General features: G+C 36.5%; 1 protein-coding gene across 1 annotated transcript in view; it reads right to left on the reverse strand.

Annotated features, from left to right (window-relative positions):
* Positions 1-9,852: 9,852 nt before the first annotated feature.
* LOC101648546 (olfactory receptor 6C2-like) overlaps positions 9,853-10,448 on the reverse strand; it is a 1,054-nt gene continuing 458 nt past the window's right edge. Inside the window, exon 2 of the mRNA XM_030885428.1 lies at positions 9,853-10,448. This exon is cut by the window's right edge and continues 5 nt beyond it. Coding sequence (XP_030741288.1) covers positions 9,853-10,448 — 596 coding nt within the window.

Raw genomic sequence — 10,448 nt, forward strand, 5'->3', positions numbered from 1 at the left:
GTCTTTGTTCCAGCATCGGTTATTTTTATTTGTTTGCCTGTTTGTTTTGGAGAAGTGTATCTTTTCTCATCCTACAGAAAAAACATCTTACTCATGAGCAAACAAAGAAGCTTCATTCTCATTTTCATCTTTCTTGTCTTAGTTTCCCTATGAATATATATATCATTTACTTATTGCTCACTGATGTGTATAATACCATGTCTTAACACATAATTTATTTAATTCATAGTATATATAAAATGCTTTTACAATTAGCTGTAAAGCAACTACCCTCATATTTATGCATTTCTTCACTATTTCCCTGTTTGATTCTCATATTTGTTGTTATCCACTGTTGAGTCCGTCCTTGACTCATGAAGATCCCTGCACAATCGATCAAAACTCTGCTAGATTGGTTGTTCATTTGTTGTCATTCACAGGTTTTTTTCATTGATTTTTTTTCCCAGTAGATCACCAGATCTTTTTACTTAGTCTGTCTTAGTTTGGAAGCTCTACCCAAACCTGTTCATCATCAGGTTTCTGAAAACATTTCGGGATATTTTCTGAAGACTTTCTATAGCAGCAGGCAAACCTCTACTAACCAAGGCATAGTGGCTGTTCTTCAAGCACATTGGGTGGGATTTACCTAGATGTTATGCACGGAAGGTAGAATTCTACCACTGAAATACCAGTTACTTCTTTACTTCTAACTAGACACGCTCTTCTTCTTTCCCCACAACTCCTGTGATTTTGTTTACCTTTCGGTAGATGAGTACTCAATTTCAATGACTAGCAATGTATTTCTTCTGACATATATTTTGAATGTATCCATCTCAAAGTACCTGAAATAGACACTGTAATCTTCCACATCTCTTATTCCCTCTCCATTTCCACTGTGCTAAAGATTTCCCTTTATTAACCATGAACTCTGTGCCAGCTATTTTATAGTAAATGCTTTTCTTCTTCAGTTTGTTGCTGTTATCTGCTGTTACCCAACTTAATCTGGGTAACAACTATTCATTGTTGATTTCTAGACGAAGCAACACTTCCTCTGGATCAGTTTCAAAATTATTTTAGCCACACGCACTCTCCTGTGATCCGATAGCAAACAGCACTCTTCACTATCTTAGCGATGAATTGTAGAATGTATTTGATAGAATCATGTTAGGGTCTTCCTCACTGATAGCCAAAATAACTGACACAGTATCTGTTATATGGTGAATATTTGAGGAATATTTTCTGAAAAACTTTACATATACTAATATACAAACAAACATAGACAAAGGTACTTATTCCTACTTGGAGTTTTATTCATAATGCTTTGATTTGCTTATCAGATTTCTGTCTCTTTAATTCTATTCTCCATAGTTTCTGGGACAGAGAACGAAAGACACAGACATTTTATGTGTCTTGTGCACTCATTTTTGCTGCTTTTCTTTTGAAGAAGATCTTGTTAAAAAATCAGTTAATATTGTTAATTGATGTACTCTTCTGCTTCTTTGTGTTACTTTTACTTTTGACAAAAGGTATTACTATCTTCTCTGAATTCAACAATATACTTTAAAAAGGAGAAGCACATATGGGGTTGTCCTGAATTAAGAGCAACGGGGTGACTGACAACTAGAAACAAGAACCATGAAGACTGCTGCAATGTGCTTACTCCTCTGAGATCTTGTTTCCTTATCTCGGAGGCAACATGTGTATCTCTGTGCCCTAAAATATTTTTAAAATACACAATATCACAAGATATTCAATAAAATAATTGGCGCACACATAACTGACTAAGCTCTGTTTTATTGACCAATAAATAAATTAAAAACTGAAAGAATTCAGGGATATATATATAAAATCACTGTGAGTTAAGCACTGGGCTGTGAACTGCAGTGAGATTAGGCTGTCTGCTTGTATAGAGGTTTGCTGTCTCTGTCCTATATAGTTGCTATGAGTTGGAGTCCAGTCAGCAGTGGATGTGTTTTGGTGGGCTAAATATACATACACACATGAAATCTATAACCTATCATTTACATATCTCATTTTTAATATAGATAGGTGAAAACATTTTATTCTCCAAAATATGGTCAAGGTTTTATTTAAAAGAAAATATTATAAATATTTAAAATTATATCATACTTACTTTTCTGTTCAATCAATCCAAAAGTTGTTTAAATATTGCAATTCTTAAAGCCATTTAGTTGCATATGGTAAGATGTGATGAAGGTTTTCAAGTAAAAGCCCCTTTACTTTTGCGCACGCGTTCACTCTCACAAGTTCTCTGAGCATGCACAGAGCCGTCTGTCATTGTTGTCAACAAATAACGGGCTTTTAGCATTCTAGACCTAAGATATAGTTTATTGACTATTGTAGCATTTAAAAGGAAAAATAATCATTGTATTGACAGTACCACGTTGGAAATTCTTCTATTTGCCAAGAATTGTTATAACAATTTCATAGGACAGACACAGATTTAACACAATGAACCTTGACTTTCTACTTTTATATTTGCTCTACCCACAAATAAATGAAGAAGCAAACAATCCCTGGTGAGTTACATTAGAAAGTCATTAATGACTCTTGGAGTCATTTCATTAGACAATAGCAAACCAAAGTCTCCTTGGGTTGAGTGTCCTAGGAGACAACAAGAAAATCAGATTATTTAGTTTACTTTGCTAGTTAAAAATAATTTTACCAAAGGAAAATGGCTATACAACAATATTCACAGTGTTTTCATAAGTAAAGTTAATAAATATTAAATTTATTAATATTATGTTTAGAAGAGTTGATCAATATTTTTTTAGATGTTGCTGTTATGCTTGATTTTGATTTTGGTGTTCTTGTTCCCAACTTCCTCAACTCTTATATCAATTTTTACTCACTTATGACAGAAATTGACATGATGCTATTTTGTTTCATTCCTTTTTTTCACTCCTACTTGATTTTTTTTTTGTTGCTTTACTTAGATATTACAAACCAAGCTATTTGTGTTGGTTTTACCATCATAAATAAAGATGAGCAGATAACATGATACACCTTCCAGTAAAAAGCTATGTATTGTTTTATAAAATGTATCTTATTTTTAGAATAATGATTGCTATTTGTATTATATTAAATTAACTTGATCAGTTACACTTTAAGTGTGCATCTTAAAACAGATGCAGAGTTCTTTGGTTCACTGATATTAACAGATGAATCTCTAGAGGCATATTGTCCTTTTGCTAGAATAGCAATAGAATGGACATATAGAATAAACACGTAGAATGCAACATAAAACTTGCACATGTTGTTGCCAGTTACTGCCAAGTTGATTCTGGCTCATGGGACCTTATATGTATAAAGTAGAACTGCGCCGTAGGAATTTCAACCCTGGAGCTATTTGAAACAAATTACTGGGTCTGTCTTCTGTGAAGACTCTGTGTGGGTTTGAACCCCTAACTTTTGAGCACTTATCTGTGTCACCCAAGGCCCCTTGTTTCCACATGTATTGATGCTAAGCAACTTCTATACTAGCTCAAAGAGCAAACACATGTATTTTTCCTAAACCTGTGCAAACTAACCAAAACAAAAGGATTATAGTCATTACAAATTTATGTGTGGAAAAGAAAAAATGGTGTAGAAAATGGGACTAACAGGTATAGCTCAATCAGTAAAATAGCAGGGAGTACATGTGGGTATAAGGGTCCTTGGATGGTGCATATAGTTAAATGCTCAAAGTGTGGAGGTTCAAACTCAACCAGGGGCTCCTCAGAAGACAGACAAGGTAATCTGTTTCACGTCGTTTCAGGCTGGAAAATCCTATTTTATGTAGAGCAGGTCGACATGAACCAGAATCAGTTCTGATAAAGTGAAGTTCAAATTGCTACATCTGTTTTCTGAGGAGCCCCTGGTTTACTCAAATATGGATAAAGTGAAGTTCAGAAAGCAGCAAAATGTGGAAACTACATATTGATAAGAACTTATGATGAACGGAGGTATATGACTAACTCCACAATCTGTACCTGAGTGTTCACACAAAAGCTTTCTGAACTTCGTTTTATCCATATTTGGAATAAGTATTTTTTAAAAAGCTTTAAAATATATCTAGGGGTGTGTGTGTGTGTGTGTGTGTGTGTGTGTGTGTGTGTGTGTGTTTGTGTGTAAAAGAGATGGGTTTTCTTCATTTCTTTTCTGGAGTTATCCAGATTATATTAAGTGATTAATTCTTAAAAAATAGTTTTATTGGAATGTATGCCACAGACCATACAATTTAATCATATTAAGAACATTTGTGCAATCATCATCACAATCAATTTCCAAACACCATTTACTCCATCCTCCCCTGCCATAACCCAAGGCTATTACTAAACCACTTTCTCTTACATCTACCAATCCTGGATTTTGTATGGAGAAAACCATGCAAATCATACAAAACCGGAAGCAAGCAAACATAAACCAACAACAATGAATAAACAAAACGGAAAACCCACAATCAAAAAGTAAAGAGAAGATGTTGAAGACTGAAACAATTTTAAAATGGGTCAAAAAGAAGATCAAATGACATGGTATTACGTTTTAACCTAATTAAGGCTGCCATAATCAACTTTATCGTGCTCTCTGTCTGATAGCAAGACATCCCTGGACTATGGCCAGAGGGGGATCACTGGAGGGTTAACTCTTCAAACGGAAATGGATTTAAAGCTCCCAATGTTGTCCATCACCTTCTGAAAATTGGGTGTTCACAATTTAAGCTCTGATACTATTCCCAGCTTCTGGTGTATATTTTAATATTTGTCCTTTAATATTTAGCCCTGGATCACACAGGCTGGTGTGTTTATTCCATGTGGACTTAGTTGATGCCTCATTAAAATGGCTGCTTATTTTAGGCTGTAAGACCCCAAGCATTATTCTTTCTGATAGGCAGACAATGGTGCACCCTTGTCTTCAGTCAATAGTAGACGTGCTGATAGAGTTTATTACTTATGTACGTGAAGTTTCCAGAACACTGTTACTGTGTGTTGACTTGTTATCTTTAATTTGTAGTAAATTATACTATCTCATTTTCTGCTTAGTTTATAATTCAAAGTAATTAGTTATTTAATCCTCCATTTAAAGAATGTGTTCCTTTATTTATTTTACTACGTAAGCTGTTTATTTTACTAAGGATTATTTTTCAATGTATGAAGGCTGACTACCAGATACCTTTTAAAACCGGAAATTGAAATGTGTGAAGTGTGCTGTGACAGAGGGAAGAAGGACAGCTGAGCCCCTTCAAAGGCTTATCTTATAAGGTCGGTCTAGACTTGAGAAAGGGCCAGTGAAAGATACGTTGGCATCTTAAAGATGCAGAGGAGTTATTTAAAAACCAGGTGCAGAATGAAATGGAAAACATTTCTAGAGGAGGTGCAATATTTAAAATTTTGTAGAAATAAACGTTTGAGAGACAGGGCCTTCAAGCTGCCTGGACACAGAGGACAAGGAAGAGAAATCTAAAACAGGTTAGGAATAGAACCAGGAGAGGGAGATCTTTCTTTGGCAAACTTTAAACTTTATAGTAAAATATACAGAAAAATAGAATATCCAGGGGGATCCTTTTTATATCCTGTTGTAGAATCCAATTTTTTCACATATTTTCCAGAGTTAATTATGTTTAACTGTGCTTTCTTCTATATACAAATATTTGCTACTTTTATTATACTGTCTCAAAACGTATGTGAGTGCTTTCTCTGCTTTGTCTTAAGAAAGAACTATTTTATTCCATCTTTATTATAAATTCCCATATAACAGTTGTTATCTTAAGTTCCTTCACATGTTAATTAATATACCACTTTGGTAATAAAGTTACTTATGCACAGGCTACATTTCCCAGAGTATATACTTTTACATTTTTTCTTAATATTTCTTGAGATTGTTGGTGATAAACATGAGGATAAAACTGTCTATGTCATATCTCTCACATACAAACACATTTAATATGTCTGATGAATTAGTAAAACTGGTTTGGAAGTGAGATTTGGCTTGTTTTCCTGAGAAATCTCTTAATGAGAGATCTCTCTTTAGCACAGCTGTTTTCTAAAGTGGGATCAAAATAAGCTATAATCTGTTTTACTTGCACAGTGACTACTAGTCTGGGCACTCAATCTGCATCTAACTATAACTACAGGTATAAAATACATTAGAAATATAGCTCTCATTCATTGCAAAGGCATTGATTCTGACCCATATAGACCCTCTAGGACATCACAGAACTGCTCCTAGGGGTTTCAGAGGCTATACATTTCTATGGGATAGAAATTCTCCCATGGAGCAGCAGGTGGGCTCAAACCGCAGACCTTGTGGTTAGCAGCTTGACCTGTGACCCAGGATGCCACCAAGATGCCCCTAGATGAGAAATGTAAGGTTCATATATATATCCAGTGTTTTCTTAGGGTTTGCTTTTTTGTGTGTGAAGAAGGAACACATATTCCTTTAATACATTGCATATCAGTATTTGTCAAGGTATAATAAAAAGTATTAAGAGAAATAAGGATAATAAGTATTCCAGTTTTTACTGTTAGATGCAATAAATTTAACCGCTCAGAGTGCTTCGTCGAGTTTCTAAAAGCTTGCTATCAATTTCTATATTCCGAGTACCAATCATGAGAAGCAGTTTGCTGCTCTAGTCTAGTCATCGTTGCATTGCCCCAAACTTTCCCGGTAACTTGAACCTGAAATGTCAACATGTCCACATCCTTCTGAGAGAAATATAATTCTTTTGACTGAGTCATTCAAAGCTCATTTCACCTTGTAGGCTCTGAAGGTAGGTATAAATAGATTTAATATCAGGACAATAATAATAGTGAATGCAAACATGCTATTTTTAAATCTATTACTTCTAAAGCTGCACACATGGCTTTGTTGGATAAACTTTTTGCAGCTAACCTTAAGGCAGATGATTCAAACCCATCAGCTACTACATGCATACACACAAAAGATGAAATAGTTTGATCTGGTAAAGATTTACAAAACCTCAGAAATCTTATTAGTGTCACTCTGAGTTAGAATCAACTCTGCTTTGTTGAGCAGTACTATCTACTCCTTCCAACTCATAGTAACCTGACATAGTAACCTACACAGTGAGACCTTGTCCAGTACTGGGCCTTCCTCGCAATTATCATTGGATCTTTGAGCCCGTCATTGAAACCTTGTGTCAATACTTCTGGTGGAAGGAATTCCTCTTTATGGGTGACCTTCTTCTGATCCTAAAACCTCCTTCTTCTTCATATCGTACAGATTCTAAGATTGTTGGCTTAGCAAACATATTGAATGAGTATGATGAACGGCTGCAACCCTGACAAACACCTTTCTTGAGATTAAACTATGCAATATTACTTTGTTCTGTTCAAATGACTTCCTATTGACCCATGTGCAGGTTCTACGTGAGCACAATAAAGTGGTCTAGAATTCCTATTATTCTCAATGTCATTCATAGTCTGTTAGGATGGGTGTTAAATAAAGTTAAATACATTTACATAGTAAATAGAACAAAAGTAAACGTCTCTCTGTTATTCTTTGCTTTGAATCAAGATATGTCTGATATCACAATGATGTTCCTTATGCCATTACTTCTGAATCCATCTTGAATTTCTGGCAACTCCATTCTGATGTACTGTTGGAACAATTTTTAATTAACTTCAGCAAAAATTTTACTAGTTTATAATATTAATTTATAGATAAATTCCATATTGAGTTGGGTCACTATTTTTTGGAATGGGCATTCAATTAACCAGATAATTGTTTTCCCAATTTCTTAACATAGAGTAGAGTGTGCTTTCAATGTTCCATCAGTTTGTTGAAACATTTCATTTTGTTTGACTATAACAACGGTTCTCAACCTGTGTGGGAAAATTGTGCAATAAAGGCTAGGTTGGCATCCCTTGCATTTTCAGGAACTAAGGGATCACAAGGGGTAAGAGTCCAATACACCACCCAGAGGCTTTCCTGGAAGTCGCCAGGAGACTCAGTGGGCACCTGCACTACCTCAATAGGCTTATTCACATTTGTAGGTTTTTGATTGGCAGCTTTGATGCCAGCTAGGAGAGACTGGTGCCACGTGATCAGTGCCTGCCTCCCACCTGAGGAATATCCGAAAGGGCATGAATATTCTTTTCCTTTATCCCCCCGCAGAAAAGATAGGGCAGCCTTTTGGGCCTCTGTTGGGATCCCTTCATTCTCCTTTGAAGTAAAGATGGTGAGAAGGATCTACTGGCAGCCATCCAAGTGGGACGGCACGAGTGAAAAACAGTTTCCATGAGGGACAAAAGGACCTATGGCTTTTCAGAAATGGGGGTTTCTGATGTTTCCAATTACATAAATCAGTAGTGGAAAGAGGAACATAAAGAAGATATCTTTATGTAGCATCTTGGAGGCCAATTTCTCAGAATGGTAAAATTGGATGGGAGGAACTGTTGGTTGGTGTATAGATACAGGTTCCGAGTGATGGGAATGGATGTGGGAGGTCAAATGGAGAGAAGGCACAAGTGAAGTTGATGAAGTTGATGTAGAATCTTGGGGACCGGGAGATACTGGTGGCACAGAGGGAGAGAGTCCTGGAGAGATGGATGAGGAAACCCGAGGAGTGGGAGGTGCAGTTGGTGCAGGGGGAGGCTGATCAGGAATGGGAACTTGACCTGGCAGGAGAAAAGCCTCAGAGGCTGAAATGGAGACCGGAGGTTTGACTTTGACTTTGGATTTGGAATGACAGGTATCAAAAGCAAAATTCAGGTTTTGGGTGCAGATGCCATACAGGTTTTCAGCTGTGGAGCAGGAGATTCTACCAGGACAAACCACGGGTCACTATGTGGGAACTGGTTGGGACGGTCTCTCTCTCCCTTGACCACAACCCTGACCTGAGTGACTGTGGATGGGTCAAGGGTTTCCTCCAGGGACAACAAACCTTGCAGGTGAGCCACTCAAGCTCACAGAGGGTAAGTAGACACTCAGAAGAGAACTTGACCACATAATCAGCAGTGAAAGTTTGAATAGGTTCTTAATGAGATTACTAAGGAGGAGTTGGGGTCAGGAGGAGGCGGTACCCATTACTGGAGTCAAAGAAAGAAGCATAGGAGATAAATTCAGTTAGCCTGATGGGAAGTCAATTGAGTCATACTCCCAGGGACGCTATCGCACAGAGGAACACTGCCCTTGTTGGCTGCTGAAGTTAGGACTCCTCGTGGAGGTAGAAAGTCTCATCTTTCCCCTGAGGAGGGCTCCTGGGTTAGGTGCTCAACACCAACCCGCTACACCGCCACTTCTCCTGTCCTTTTAGAGAGAACCTAGGAATCTCCGCTGTCAATCATGAGGCGTTCAAGTTCTCTTTTTCCACCTAGAAGATTCTTTGTTTTAAATTTGTGCTTTTCATTTAGTATTAAAATACGTTCAATATACTTATTCTAATTGTCTTATCTTAATAAATTATTAAATAATTATGTTTTAGAAGAATTTATAAACATATTAAAATTATTATAGGACATTTAAATTATTCTACAATGATTTGAAGCATATACATATATTTATGCACACTCTTTGTTTTTAGTCATCTGGATATTTCCATTAAAAATGAAAAGGTATGATATTTCTCCCTTTTTGCTGATAATTCATTAATTTATTAGTATCTACTGTTAATTTGCTTAAGATAAAATATCTTTTCACAATTTTAATACTGACTTGAGTTATGGACCTTTACGTAACACTATTGTTTCATATACTCTGAGATATACTTCTTTGGGGGAGTTCAATTGTAGTGAAAGGTAAGAATTAGCTATAAATAACAGGAAAAGAAAATACTAAAAACAATTAACAGTGGAAATTTATTAAGACATTGCTTTTTTCCTGATAAGCTGAAGATGCAATATTAACATTCCTTCATTTTTTGGAGATGAATGACATTCTTTTGATGAAGTCCATGAAAGCTTGTTTCACTTGCTGGTTCCTCAAGGTATAAATAAATGGGTTTAACATAGGGGCAAAGGTAGTAGTGAGCAGTGCCACACCTTTATTAATGGCCACTTCATCCTTTGCCGAAGGTTTGATATAAATGAAGATACAACCACCGTAAGTTATAGAAACCACAATCATGTGGGAAGAGCAGGTAGAAAAGGCTTTCTTCCTTTGCTGGGCAGTAGGGAACTTTAGGATGGTCTTGATGATGAGGGAATAGGACAAAACTACACACAGGAGAGTTATGAGCAAGATGATGACGGCAAACACTATAGCCATCTGTTCTACAACCCATGTGTCTGAACAAGAAATCTTCAGGAGAGGAGAAGCATCACAGAGAAAATGATCAATGACATTAGAGTTACAGAACTCCAGGGAAAAACATGGAATAAGTGGTATGATGATGAAAAAAAACCCCGCTGCCCAACAGCAGAAAACTAGCCTTCCACAGACTCTACTATTCATGATGGTCACATAATGCAGGGGTTTGCAGATGGCCACATAGCGGTCATAGGACATGA

The sequence above is a fragment of the Echinops telfairi genome, unplaced genomic scaffold (genome assembly GCF_000313985.2).
Source record: "Echinops telfairi isolate 266 unplaced genomic scaffold, ASM31398v2 ScPeMD7_2;HRSCAF=8, whole genome shotgun sequence".
In the NCBI taxonomy this organism is placed as follows: domain Eukaryota; kingdom Metazoa; phylum Chordata; class Mammalia; order Afrosoricida; family Tenrecidae; genus Echinops; species Echinops telfairi.